Source organism: Odontesthes bonariensis, chromosome 9 (assembly GCF_027942865.1).
Source record: "Odontesthes bonariensis isolate fOdoBon6 chromosome 9, fOdoBon6.hap1, whole genome shotgun sequence".
Lineage (NCBI taxonomy): Eukaryota > Metazoa > Chordata > Actinopteri > Atheriniformes > Atherinopsidae > Odontesthes > Odontesthes bonariensis.
Genome location: NC_134514.1, coordinates 30404317 through 30419442, shown reverse-complemented (window position 1 = coordinate 30419442; position 15126 = coordinate 30404317). Strand labels below are relative to the sequence as shown.

General features: G+C 41.5%; 1 protein-coding gene across 1 annotated transcript in view; it reads right to left on the bottom strand.

Moving 5' to 3' along the window:
* Nucleotides 1–15126, bottom strand: part of LOC142388585 (calsyntenin-2-like) — a 355755-nt gene that overhangs the window by 20317 nt on the left and 320312 nt on the right. Inside the window, exon 12 of the mRNA XM_075474005.1 lies at nucleotides 8209–8420. Coding sequence (XP_075330120.1) covers nucleotides 8209–8420 — 212 coding nt within the window. The remainder of the gene's footprint in view (nucleotides 1–8208; nucleotides 8421–15126) is intronic.

Here is a 15126-nt window from a genome sequence, read left to right as displayed (position 1 = left end):
GACCATTTTCCTGTAATGTGCAGAATAGGAATGGATGTCGGTAAGGAGGATAACTGGTACTCAGGGAGGTGGGGCTGGGAGAAGGCAGATTGGGATAAATTTAACCAACTCTGTGAGGCCCAGGTAGGCAATATCACAGTGGGATGAAATGTGGACGAGGCAGTAAGAATGTTGGCAGATATGTTATCGTTGGCCACAGCAGCCACTGTACCAAAGACTACAGGGAAACAAAAGAAGAAAGTAGTGCCGTGGTGGACACAAGAATGCTCCGAAGCCATACAAACAAGAAACAGAGCATTCAGGGTACTGCGGAGGACACTTACTCCTGAGAAAGTTCTAGAATATCAAAGGACAAGGGCAGTAGCGAAGAAGGTCATCAAGGAGGCAAAAAAGAAATGCTGGAGAAATTACTGCTCCCAAATAGGGGAAGAGGTACAAGTACAAGAGGTATGGGGCATGATCAAGAAAATAATGGAGGTAGCTAAATCAAAGAAAATGGCAATTCTAGTAGAGGGGGACAGGGTGGCCAGCTCCACCAAAGAAAAGGCAGAAATGCTGAAGAACGCATTTGTGAAGGCACATAGCTCCACCAACCTGGGTGCTGAGTGGGCAACACATCGTCAGACACTGATGAGGCAGTGGGGAGATGTATGCAGGAAAAGAACAGAGTTTGAGAGCCCTTTGGATGCAGAGATAACCCTGTTTGAGCTCAAAAGTGCTTTGGCTAGTACGGCCCAGACGTCACCAGGGCAGGACGGAGTATGCTACGTCATGTTAAAACATGTGTCTGACGTAGTGTCAAAAAAGGTGGTGGAGGTGTATAACAGAGTGTGGGAAGAGGGAAGGGTCCCAGCAACATGGAAGCATGCATTGGTGATACCAATTGTAAAGCCATGGAAGGACCCATCAAAGGCATCTAATTATAGACCGATCACCCTTACCTCAAACCTGTCCAAGCTAATGGAGAGGATATTGGTCACACGGTGAGGTCAGGTTGGGGTTTTTGTCTTGTCTCCATGTTTTGTCATTTCCTGTTTTATTTTGAAAAGTAACTCTTCTCTTGTTTCAGGTCACTTGCCCTTCCTCATGTGTCACCTGTTGGAGTGTCTTCCCTGATTCCTGATTGTGTCCACCTGATTCCCATTACCCTCATGTGTCTTATAGTCTGCGTCTCCCTTTGTCTTGTGCCTGAGTGTTTCGTCTTTTCGTTCACCCAAGCCTTCCATAGTCACAGAGATTCCTGCCTTGTTCGTGCGTTCCTAGCCTCGATTTCTAACCTCATTGCGAGTGATTTTTTGTTCATAAGTTTGATAATCTAGTTTAAGTTTTTCATAGTCTTTTGATAGCCTACTTGCGAGTGATTTTTTGTTCATAAGTTTGATAATCTAGTTTAAGTTTTTCATAGTCTTTTGATAGCCTCCTTGCGAGTGATTTTTTGTTCATAAGTTTGATAATCTAATTTAAGTTTTTCATAGCCTTTTGATAGCCTCCTTGCGAGTGATTTTTTTTTTGTTCATTAAATTTAATAATCTAGTCTAAGTTTTTTATAGCCATTGATAGCCTCCTATAGGAGTGATTTTTTTGTTATAGATTACATTTCTCGATTTTGTAGAGCCTCCGGTTTAGTAGGAGTGCATTTAGTTGTTTTTGTTTTCCTCTTTTATTTTATTAGTTATAATAAAACCCTGCCTATTTGGATTTTCTGCATCTGAGTCCTCCTTTCCAGCCCTATTCTGACAGGTAAATAGGCTGGCATATTATATGGAAAGCAAGGGTTCATGTTCCAGCTACCAGTGTGGGTTCAGAGAAGGGCGGTCAACCATAGATGCAATGATAAGACTAGAAACAGACATTAAGAAGGCACTAGTCATGAAAGAGGTGTTAGTCGCAGTATTCTTCGATATCGAGAAGGCATACGACATGTTATGGAAGGAAGGATTAATGATGCAATTAAGCAGGCTGGGAGTGGGGGGGCGCATGTAGAACTGGATACTTAGCTTCCTATTTGGGCGTACAATACAGGTGAGAGTAGGAGCAGACCTATCATCAGTTGCAAAGGTGGAAAATGGTACTCCGCAAGGCAGCGCCATTAGCCCGGTATTGTTCAACATCATGATAAATGACATTTTTAAAAATGTAAGCCCAGATATAGTGGTTTCACTGTATGCAGATGATGGAGTACTTCGGAGAAGGGGGAGGAATGTTAACCTGGTAGTCAACAAGATCCAACAGGCCATTATGGAGGTGGAAAAATGGGCACGAAACTGGGGATTTAAGTTTTCCATATCAAAGACCTGCTGTGAATTTTTTACTAACAAGAAGGTGGATACCAACGTGAAGCTGTATTTGTACGGCGAGCCACTGGAAAGGGTGGAGGTAGTGAGATACTTGGGACTATGGTTCGATAAGAAACTGACATGGAGAATCCATATTCAGAAAATTGAAACAAAATGTAAAAAAGTAATAAACGTGATCAGATGCTTAAGTGGACTTGACTGGGGGGCCGACAGAACCTCCCTAATGACTATGTATTATGCGCTGGTAAGGTCAGCAATTGATTATGGTTGCATGGTGTATGGATCAGCCTCAGACACACAGCTGAAGATTTTAGACAGAGTTCAATCCCAGGCACTAAGACTGTGTAGTGGAGCACTAAGGACATCCCCAGTCGTCAGCCTACAGGTGGAACTGGGGGAAATGCCACTGGCATTAAGAAGAAAGAAACTGGCTCTGGCTTACTGGGCAAACCTAGGAGGCCATGGGAGGGAACACATTGCACAGGCAGTCCTGGAGCAATGCTGGGAATACGCAGCAAGGCGGGGCTGGGGTTTTGGATGGAGCATAGGGTCCTGGGTACAGGAAGCAGGGCTTCAGAGCATAACAATTGCTCCAACGGTGCCTTTATCGCCAGTCCCGCCTTGGGTTTTTCCACAACCGACAGTCGATATGGCAATACTGCAACATATACATGAGGAGACAGAGACAGAAAAAGAAACTCTGGCAGGATATGTCAACAACTACATTAGAGACACACACCACTGTAGCGTTGACACGTTATTAATTAATATTTACCTCGAAAATAGTAGGGACACCACCTCTTTTATTTTAATTTGTTACGTTACAGTCCAAAGAGGAAGACTGTTTAAAATCTTGCAATCCTAGTATGTTATTTTAAGAATCAGTCTCATTCTGAGTCGTGCGTCCTATTTGGATTGGTAACCGGCTTTAGTAACTGTCTGTGACACTCTTAAGTGGCTTAAAATAAACATTTATTCAACATTGCACAGGTATATAGGGGTATAAACAATTGATTAAAGAGACAGAAATTAGAATTATTGGGGAAACCAAAAAAAAGGGTAATAGGGAAGAAAGGAGCAGGCCATTAACAGAGTTACCTATCAAAAATGTGACTAAATCTGGTTCATAACACGGATATTGTGCCAACAGTCTTCTGCCCGCGTAGGTCTGTTCATTCGTCGCTTCCAGAGAAAGTTTTCACTTTATCCACGGTTTCAAAAGATCTCAAACCAGCACCTTACTTTGTCGTAGAGTATCGTGGTTATTTACAAGGTGAGCGTCAGTCCTTGGAGACCACGTTTCCTTGGTTACCAGCGGCTGGGCGTCGTTGTTGGAGACCACGTTTCCTTGGTTACCAGCGGCTGGGCGTCGTTGTTGGAGACCACGTTTCCTTGGTGACCGGCTGGGTGACGTTCAGTCGGCTGTTCTTCTTGGGCCGGGCGGTGTGATTTAGCAAACACTCGCGTGTATCGGACCAGACTTTATAAAAAAAGGAAGTCTAAAAAAATGGGAATTAATAGTTACGGAGTAAAATAGAGAGAGGACAGAAGAGTTGAGCTAAGAGCAAGCGATAAGACTACAAGAGGTCAAAAATTGTAAGCATAAGCTCAGGGGACAAAGGGAGTGGTCAAGGCTTGGAGGACCACAGGGAGGTCCCAGAGTTGCGGATTTTGAGAGTAAGCAGTAAGAGCGAGCTAAGAGGGGGAAGATGGTAGATATGAGAGCGAGAATCTCTGGTGCGCTCGGGTTTTAAACTCGAGGTCACATGTCAGCTTTCGTCCAATCAGAGTTCAGCTGGCTTTTGACCCAAGGGAAAAAGGGGGGTTGACCATGCTGAATTCATGAGACAAAAAGGGGGGATTCTGCTCCTTTCTTATACCGTATTTAACCCATATGACAGTGATTTTAGACAATATAATGTTCTTAACAGACAATAATGTCACATAAAAGCAGGCATAAACACAAATATGAGCATGAAACACTTATTAGCATACAATACTTCATATTATCATGACAAAAATGGTAATGACAACTTTGCTTGCTGTTAATTTAGAATGATCTGCAGCTGTTTGAGTAATACCTGTGGAATTAAACCCTATTAGGTCATGCCTTGCACATAATGAGAACATTAACATCCGTAGTTGAAATTGTCCATGGTTGTTTAGGCTGACATATTGAAAAGTGTCCGTTATCCATGTCCTTTGGGGGGCACTGTGGCTCCATGGCAGAGTTTCTATTAAATCCAATTTTCCATACCTTGGTAAATACTCCATGTAAGAAAATGGCGAATGTTTCAAAATGATCTGTAGATTTATGCAGTTCCGATTTTAACAGTTTTATTCCAGGAGAAAGTGAGGATTATGGTGAAAGTTCTACTTTCTAGAAAATAGAGAGTTGAACATTCCTTTGTAACAGGCCAGGAAAGAAGAGCAAGCCTGGTTTGTTTCTCTGTCAGAGGGTGTCAGTTTGCATAATTTATTATGCGTGGCTGGCGTGGAGGAGAGAATCTCACAAAGAGACTCCAGTTGGTCGGAATTCACATCTGGGTCCTTATCTTCTTTAGGTAATCCGTTGAAAGGGTCATAAACCGTGAAATGTTTTCGATGTCAAGACATTTGAAAAGAAGGGGGGAGGTTAATGTAAACATCTCCGTTCTCTGTCTTTCCTGAGAGCACGCTACACCACCCATGCACTGAAATTTACACAGACGGCTCTAAGGATCCAGTGACTGGGCGAGCAGGGGCCTCCATGGTGGTCAGGAGAGTAGGGGTCAGCCAGATGTGGAGACTGACAGATGATCTGTCAGTGAATGCTACCGAAATGACCGCAATAGTTAAGGCATTAGAGTGGGTGGAGGAGGCACAGCCAAGAAAGGTGGTGATATGCTCAGACTCTGCTGCAGTTATAAACAGCATACAGTCATCAAGGTCGTGTAGGATGGACTTATTGATTGAAGTGTATATGGGTTTATATCGCTTGGAAAGGTCTGCAATCACAGTGAGTTCCATATGGATCCCAGCACATGTTGGAGTGTGGGGAAATGAACGTGCCGACAACCTTGCAAAAAAAGCCTTAGAGAGGCCAGAACCTGACGTAGCAGTTCATTTAGGCCGGGGAGAAGCGAAAGTACTCATTCAAAGGGCAGTAGTGAAGCAGTGGCAGATGGTGTGGGACAGTGAGAGAAAGGGAAGACACATGTACAACATTCAAAAGGAGGTGGGGAAGGTAGCCAAGGTGGGTGGCAGTAGGAGAGATGAGGTTGTCATCGCCAGAATGAGGATAGGCAACACATTACTGAACAGCACTCAGTGTAGGTTTGGAAGAGTGGCATCAGGGCAGTGTGTGGGCTGTAGGTTGGAGGAGGAGACAGTCCAACACGTATTGTTTGAGTGTCCTGTTTATGAAGAGGAAAGGAAACAGTGGAAGGATGAGCTGCTTGGGGACGGTGGAGCTGGCTTTGATCAGACCACAGTGCTGGGAAGGGACGTCAATATAAGGGCAATTTTGAGGTACCTAACAACCACAGGGCTATATGCCCGCATCTAAGCAGTAGGTAGCAGAATCTCCCAGGAACCAGTAGGCGGCGGTATGCGCAAGCACAGCGTAACCCGCCAATAACTCAAAGAAGAAGAAGAAGAAGAAGAAGGAACTGTTTCAGTCTGCATTCGCACATGAGTCGGGACCAGGTCGGGACTTTGTGCCGCGCGCAGCCGTCTGCGTCAGTGACGTGTTATGTTAGCCGTTTAGCGCCACATTCAACAACAAAACAAAACAAAACAAATCTGGTAAAAGTAGAGAAAACACCACAAAGAAGCTAATATGGAGAGCGGGGAGGCCACCATGTTCATGGTCTGCATGATGGTGATATTAATCATGGACAATCACATCAGGCGTCTAATATTGAGGCTGGAAGAGCTCACAGAGAGTCAGGAGACGATACTTTTTCATTTCATGAAGGAAGAAAGGGGAGCAGAGCGCTGCAGACAAAGGAGACAACGTGTAAGTTTAACTTATTAAACACCCGCCGGTTTTGTCCGTGTTGTATGAGTAAACATTTCAGCCGTGACAGCATGACAAGGGGCGTAGCTACCGACCACCAAACACCTCTGTCAGATGCGTTCTATATAACCATGAAAAGTCCCGACCTCGGAGAAGGAGCTGAAATGGTTATAAGAACTAAGGGAGATAGCCCCGAGTTCCTGTTGTCCGAACACGGGAGAAAACGGCCCCGCGGATTAAAAGGTTTTTAGAACTGCCAAAGGTTCCTACAGTCCGAAAGCGGCTCTTGTGAATGAATAATTAGCTAATATTATCCTGTTAGCCTAGTCGGTAGCTAGCTAATGTTAGCTTGATATGATACGGGGTGGACCGGTTGGACACATTGGCCAATGATGTTTACTGACAGTTACTTATATCTTGTCTTTTCACTTTATTAAGATCAGATTCTGCAGGTAAAATTGCAATAATAAGGTGACTTGACTTTGACTTGACTTGACCTATTACAGGACTTGACTTGACTTGACTTGCCCAAGAAAAAAATACTTGGGACTTACTTGGGACTTGAAAGCTAAGACTTGAGACTTACTTGAGACTTGCTGGCTGACTGTGTCTGTTTGTCTGTATCAGATTTCCGTATGTACATTTTGAAGGAACTTGTTTATGCTCTGATTTCTGTTTTTTTTCCCCATTGTCATCCTCCTGATCTTACAGTGGGGATAAAGACCATGTGGTTGGAGGGAAAGTCATCTTATTGTTGCGCTGTCAAATTTTCTGAGCAGTGACTAATTTTAGGGTTTGATTCAAATCTTCGGCACAACTTTTATTTACTTGACTTTTTAGCTTGGACAGATGCACGAGAAGAAAGAGCAACTCACTGCTGCTTATTTACAGTCTTATGAGCAGTTGTGACATGTTTAACTTTTTCTGAAGGTTTGTTTTGCAAGGCAGGTGATGTGTAAATATGCTATGGGACTTCATGAATGAGTGAACACATCATTAATATGTAAAACTCTTGCTGAAATATTTAGGGGAGACAGATTTCTACCCTCGGGGAGTTCATTCTCAATCTTAGGCTGCGGCTACACGAAAACGTTTTTCACTGTAAACGATACTTTTTCTTATCGTTTCGCTGTCGCGGCCACACGGAGCCGGCGTTCCCACTACCCCAAAACGATAGTTTTTGAAAACGGGTTCCAGAGTGGGAAAGTTTGAAAACGGCCTCGTTTCGTTTCCATTGTTACAGCTAAAACGTTTTTGCGTCAGTCACACGTTGACGCTGGGTGCCAATTTTAACACTTCTCTATTGTCTCACAGCGTGGCGTGACACAGTGGCGTGTGTACTGCATCGTTTCATCGTTTTCGTCTGGACCAGCAGCGCGTTTCCGTGTGGTCGCAAGAATTTTCGAACCCGTTTTCAAAAAAAACCTCGTTTCGTTTTCGTGTAGCCGTAGCCTTAAACTTTGTGAAGTTAAGCAAGACTTTAGCTGTTTGATGTGGGAGCTTCGCAGTGGGAAATGACTTACACAGCTAAATCATGTACATTTACAGTTTGTGCAGGATTTTATGCCATCAAAAGTTGAGAAGTTACCAATACTTTAAAAAACTAAACAAAAATGGTACATATAACATCAAAAAAGTCCACTGTATATTGTTTAATTTTCTCTTTTCTCCTGGTTTAATATTATCTATTACCCCTTAACTGTTGTATTTTAAGTAGCGGCCATCTGCGTTTGACCTCAGGATGGTATACATTACAGGAGAGAGAAAATCTAAACAAAGAAGAACAAGAAGCTGTTGCTGAAACAATGTACTAATTCCTCACTTACTTCCTGTCCGTTGTCAATTTGAGTGGTATTTATTGGCATTAATTTAGGTGCTGTTGGTATGCCGTGTTTTTGTGATAGTGCTTACCTGCGTGATATGCAGTGGTGTCTGCCTTGGTGACTGTACTGATGATGTGGAGGTCCTGGAACAAAGCAATGCCCCCTGATGATCCAAAGTTGGAGGCAGGCCGGCTGAGTCTCTCCACTCCAGTGATGGTGATCCTGGGCTCACTGGGCTGCAGCACCATCACCACTGCATCGATGCTTGGGATGGTGATACACGTGTCCTCACCAAAGCACCTAGAAATACGGAGAAAATGGCATGAGAGTGAGAAGTGACTGAGACTCCCAACACAAACTGATGGTAAACACTTTTTTCCTTTATTTGCTTTTTTTCAAAATGGGTTTTCACATTCAGTTATGTTACATAGATATTGGTCAGTCACTCTGATCTAATTAGAAACATGGTGTTGAAGTGACACCCCCTTCAACAAAGTTATTTCCTTCCAACAATTTCAAATGGGATCACTGTGTAAAATGAGAAAATATGAATAAATGAATAAACAAAGGGGACGTTCAAGCCTGAAAATCAGTACTGAATGCTTGAACAGGCACTCTGTTGGCACTGCATTATAAACACACAAAGTTCCTATTCAAAGATTGTTATAAGTACATGGTTCCAAACAAGCATCAATGATAATATGGAGATGCAATGAAATTCTGTTGAATAAATGCTCCAGCCTTCATGAGGCTAAAACCCTGAAATGAATTATTTTTCAAATAGAAGCATTTGTCAGTTCTTTATGTTTAGAACAAAATGTTTTTCTGCTTCTTTTTTTACAATGCATCAAACAAGCTAAATCAAACATTTTATTGTATAAGACTTGTTTAAAGTCTTTGAATTTCTTTTTAATACCTAAACTATACCAGAAGTTTAAATCTTGCCACTATGACGACAGTTCTGAGCTAGAACAACAGCAGGGATGCATTTAATGGGAACCTGCTGTTGTTGCTTTTCCAGAGTTGAAAAGGGGAACAACCATAGTTATGCAGAGGGCTACGGCAAATACAAGTATTACCAAAGGTGAAAAAAAACATAAAGCAAAAACATATATCATCCAAGAGAATAAAGAATAGCAATTTAGCAATAATTTAGCTGTTTGTTCCTAATCCAGACCAGTGTGTGTGCTGTTATTCAGGGGATAGGGTCCTTTGTCATGTTTATGCCCAGGCAGCAGGCCTGAAGCGAAGTGCCTTGCTGTTTTCATACATGCATGTCTGCCTCCTGAAATGCCTGTCAGTGTGTGATAGCATGCACTTAAATGCACCTTAAATACAACCTATAATTGCTGCACAAACTGTATATCGACTCTTTAGAATTTGAGGCAGCTAGCTGTTAGCTCAAAGCCATGCTCAGAGTCAACGTTATCCAGCACACACACACGCGCACACACACACACACACACACACACACACACACACACACACACACACACAGATTTGACATGTTCACACGTGTATTCACACAAATAAGATCAAACTTCTGGTGCACAGCCTTTGTGATGCATTGGTTGACACACACAGAGTGAAGACTGCAGATCACACATCGATCAAATAGAAAACATGAGCTATTAAAATGAGAACAGGACAGGATGGGAGGAGGTGAAGCATTGATGCTGGTGGAGGAATGTGGGATGTTATGAGCAGTGAAATCTGAACAAACATGCCTCATTTTTGTCTTTACGTTTCTCCGAAAGCCTTCCAAGCACATAAACATCGCTGCCTTCTCTCCCATTTGTGGCTGTGTAACCAGCTACAGAAAAAATATGGAAAGTAAATCTATTTTTTTCTTCTTAGATTTGAAACCAGTGATATAAGATTTATGGAGAGGATATGACAAAATTTTAAAGAAAACAACAGAATACTGTCAACTGAGGACCTAACAAAGTCACTGTTCTATTTTCAGCTTTATTAAAAAAAAAAAATTGATTTAAATATTAGATCATAAAACATAGTTATGTTTTACACCTGAACTTCAGGACAGAAATTACATGAGATATATACACAGATGTGTGGTTTTAAATGTTTCATATCACATATTTTATAGTTACAAGCAATAAAGTATAAAGCTAATAACCAGGATGCAAGTTCAGAAATGTAGAAGTGCTAATTAACGGTGTGTATTACTTATTAGTATTACTTATACACCATAACATTAACTTAAGCTAAATACATTTGAAGTGAAGTGCAATTAAATCATTATCACAAAATACAAAGTAAAGAGGTCGAAATAGACTGATTGCTTTTGAAATGTTTCTGTTTTGCTCTTCAAAAAAGAAATCACCATTTTACGATATGTTCTCATCTACAGTAATAGTGCAGGAATATCTTTACATTGCCTTCTTTGAGAATGAAAGGCGTGAAACTTGCCTTTTGCATCCTTTTTGCCCGACAAAAGGATGCAAACTAAACCACTGTCATTAATCCTCCACAGTCAGTTGTCTCAGGACATGGTCTGTGACAAAAACACATTTCAGGGAATTGTGTAATCTTTGCTTTTCCTTCCTCCGGCGATGGTGGTGCGTGTAGCTGTTTGCAGAACAAGCATTTGTTGAAAAAAAGCTATTGTTGTGAGCAGTGGGAGATACAACTTAGTGATGCAGAGAGGCGACAGATGCATCAGCGTGCTAAGCTGGAACAGAAAAAACAAAAACAAAAAAACAAGAAACAGCAAACAATCCTGGAGCCGATCCAAATCAATTATAAAGAAATATTGCAAGGGAGCTTTAAAGGACTGCTGCAAAGATTAGCACTTTTTTTCCCCCCTGAGGCTCAAAGTAATTGAGGTTATCAGGCATAAATAGAAAACAAATCTAAATGCATTTTAGAGGAATCAATTAACATCTCTTTGTATTTGTAAGGAGTGATACTTTCCGCAGCACTTAGGACATGTAATGGCTGCAGGCCACGTGTCACCCTCTTAGTGTGAATACAGCTGTTTTTTCTGCCCGTCTCTATTCTGGATGGGGTACTAAAACAGCCCTTTCAAAGTGAGACCCGAGTTATCCACGGGATTCTACACTAAGAGTTGCAACTGTAAACTCATAATAGCAAAAACACTGGCTTAGCTGTGGCATCCGGTCGACTATTCAGGAATCAGACCCTAATAAATGGGTAGAATTAAGGATAATTTGTGAAGCCCTCTGGGGCTAAACAGTCAATAAAAGTGCGCTCCTACTATTTCAAAGCATGAAAGCTAATTTTAAACAAATGAACAACAAAAAAGAAAATGAAAATCTGGCGGTGTCACGGCAAAGCAAAAATATCAGATAGCAGAGACCTCATAGTGAATCAAACTGAATCCTACACTGTACTGTTGCTTTTCTTGTACAAAAAGTACCAACATTTTAAAACTTGTACACAGTATCATCTTGAAACTTCTACCTGTCCTACAGTTGTCATTCATCCATACAAACCCAGTCCGTTTTAATTCCTTACAGATATATAACCTTTAAGTGAGGACACCAGAATCAACAGCCGAACCGACTCTCTGCCTCCCTGCTTTTATCATTCTGTCCATCTGACATCTGCTGCTGCATTGTGGGAACAACATGCCCATTCATTAGTGTGAGTAGCCAAATGTGCTAAGTGCACAACTGTTGGTAACTGTGCTTACAATTGGAAGGCGACAACATATTTAAAATCAACAGTACGCATTTGAGATTTGACTTCTGAGCTCTTCCATTAGGTTAAAACAAAATCTGTGTTGTATGCCCAATTAGAGGGGTGCATTTGAGCCGAGTATATCAAGAGCATCTCAGGGCAGAGAATATTGCTTATTGTCTTATGGTCTTTAAACCTAATCTTAAGTACTTGGCAACTGTTTGGAATTTTTCCTCTGGTTTGGCAAACAGGACACATATTTACCTGAACTTTCTGAACAAGGCACTGCAGACCTTGGGGCCTTTAACAAAATGTTAATGTTAATGCACAGTCTGTCATTCCATTACAATTAGAACTGGTGAACAGCTAGTTCAACCCTCTTTGCATTGTTGTATCAGTTTGACAGGTGAAGTGGAATCATGACCTCTCATTCTGACATTGAGTACACTGACACAGGTTGGACACAGTTTCTACATTACATTCGAATTTCACAAATAACTAAATAAGTTTAATTTGGACTTGTTGGTATGAAAGCTGATAAATAAGCATGTTTTAAAATGTTCAATCATCTCATGTGTGATTACTCTGTTTATATCAATGTAAATAATCAGCATGTTACACAACAATAAGCCACATTTTCCATAATGTACAGCACCTTGCTGTATACGCATAAAGCTTTTAGCTGGTCAGGACAGATATCTAACATGCCCATAGACAGAAAGATATGCTCTCAGCTAGTACCACTTTACCGTAATTACTTGAAAGAAGGATTACTTTGAGTGGTAGAATAGGTAGCTAGGTAGACAGATGTGTAGTTTGGGCTGTATCACAAGTTATTGTGAAACTTTTTTTTACAGTTTGCTGATGTAGTTAAGCATTATTAAGGTATTTACTCCTTCTCCAGGATACACTGATTTTTTTTCTAATTTTAAAGTTTAACTTCTGGACTCCTGATGTCCTCTACTTTGCTCAAAAGTACATCTTCTCAGTATGCTGGATGTGCTCTGGCTTCAGGTTTTCAAAGAACACTTAACTAGGTTGCACACTGAACCATGGTTGGCTATTAAACTAGGTGTACAGAATATCTTCAGCATATAAATTCATGTGTGGAACTCACATATTCCTCATGCAATTTTCAAAGCACTGGATATCCCTTTACGGTCACTTTCCGTTGCACAGGGGACTGATCTGCAGCTGCATATTGCAGGTTGGAGGGGGATCATAACATGACTCCCAAACATAGGACTCATGCTTTATATTTTTAGTTTTTTCTTGCCTTTATTTCGTCCTCCATCACTCTGTTACTGTACAGCTTGGTTACTCGTTAAAAGTACTGTGTTGAGGTTAGGAAAATATCATGTTCATACGTTAATATACATTTTATGGCCTTTTGACATTTTCTTTGTCGACATGGTGACAACTACGGACAATGTTGAATGTTGCATTATCTGCAACGTTAGTGACACCGTCACCGTGGGAGTACCCTTTGCATTCATTACATTACATTACATTACGGCCATTTTGCAGACGCTTTTATCCAAAGCGACTTACAATAAGTGTGTTCAACACGGGTAGAAAAAAAGGACTTCAGGTCACAAGAAATCATAATCGCATTTCCTTCCAAAACCAAACAGCTAAGAGTATAACTAATGCTAGAGTAAGTGCAATAAGTTAGGTACCTAGACAAATGGGAAAAAAAGACAATTTAGAAAACAAAGCATTCAAGAAAGCAGTCAAAAGTGACGTAGCAGGCTACTGGCCAAGCGTCAGTACATAATGAGTTGGGAAAGATATTGGGTTGCCAGTAAATATGTCAGCGGACAGTCAGGCACAGGCAGGGTATACTTGTTAGGCATAGTCTGCACACAGTTATGACATACGCCAAATGCCCCGCTGCACTAAAACCAGCAGGGCAAGTGGCCATACACCTGCCTCGACCATATGGCTGATACAAATAAAAGAAATCTATTTCAACGGCAACTCAAGCTCAAGTTCAAGCTCAAACGGATGAATGAGTCAATAAATTTGCTGAATACATTGCACTCTCCAGGCTCTACAGCATGTGACTGTATTTCCCCCCCCCATCTCTGTGGCACATTCCTGGTCAACATTTAATGACACTATAAACCTTTCGTAACACTTGTTTTAAAGTGACAAGTCCTTTAGCCTCTAACCATTTGGACTGTACTTACGTGGCACTGTTCTAGTGCTCAAAGTGCTTTTACATTATATGCCACAACTACCCACATAGCACGTCTTAGTCTATATAGTTGTATAGCTACACAGTGCTTTCTCCTAGATATTTACACACATTCATACAGGCAACATGGGGTTGAGTGCCTTGCCCAAGAACCACTGACCTTCCGATTGGAAGGCAACTGCTCTTCCTCCTGAACTACCATATAAATAAGGTAGTCCTCCATTACCACACTTTAACACCTCGAGCCAACTTATGCACCTCTGAATAACTGATAAAGGGTGCAATTGATAACATCAGCAATGCCGGTATTTCCTTCCATTTAAATGCAAGCCCATGGTCCTGGACTTGTTTCCTGTAGCTCATTGGCAACAAGTTTGGGAGACACTTAAGTGCAGTGGAGTTGTTGTTAACATCATAAGTAACACCTGCGCTTCTCCTGCTCAAAGGTCCAGCATGTCCATCGGCCACTCACCCAAGTGTTTACTGTCTGCCTGCTTAGACCGGTTGTCTGGAGTGTGTGGAAACGTTGCAGAATTTCTCCAAGCAAACCAAACTCATTCTAAGTAAAAACTCCTGATGGTGGGTTTCTTTTGGGGGGTTATTGTATTATAGATTTTGTGGTTTATTGAGCATAGAAGACAGTGGGACATTTATGGCTACAAATTCTTTGGTAAAGCAACATTTGTTTAAAGGAGACATAAGTACTTTTTTTACAAGGGTGAAACACTTTCCTGTAGTTTTGATGAAATGTTTGTGACACGCTTTAGCCAAAATAAGACCGAGAAACATCGCAACTCTTCCTTTAAGGCTTTGGGTCCGGTTGAACAGTCTTCCTTTCTTAGGAACCTTCCAAGCTGAATGAAAGATGAAAGATCCAAAGCACAACATTTACCAAACTGCTGTAGTTTCAGTGATCCAGACTCACGTCACACAAAATCATAGCATGATCATATTTCAGTCCTAAAATATTTAGTCCTCATGAATTCCTCCTGCTGCTTTTCTTAAACCCATGATGTTTTCCAACGAGGTCTAGAAGCCTCCGATAGGATCCGTCTTTGCTTCAATGTTCGAATCACACAAGTGATGTTTGGCTGATTTGGCTTTCATCTGCCCTTTAAAGTTGTAATGGTTTTCGCACAATGA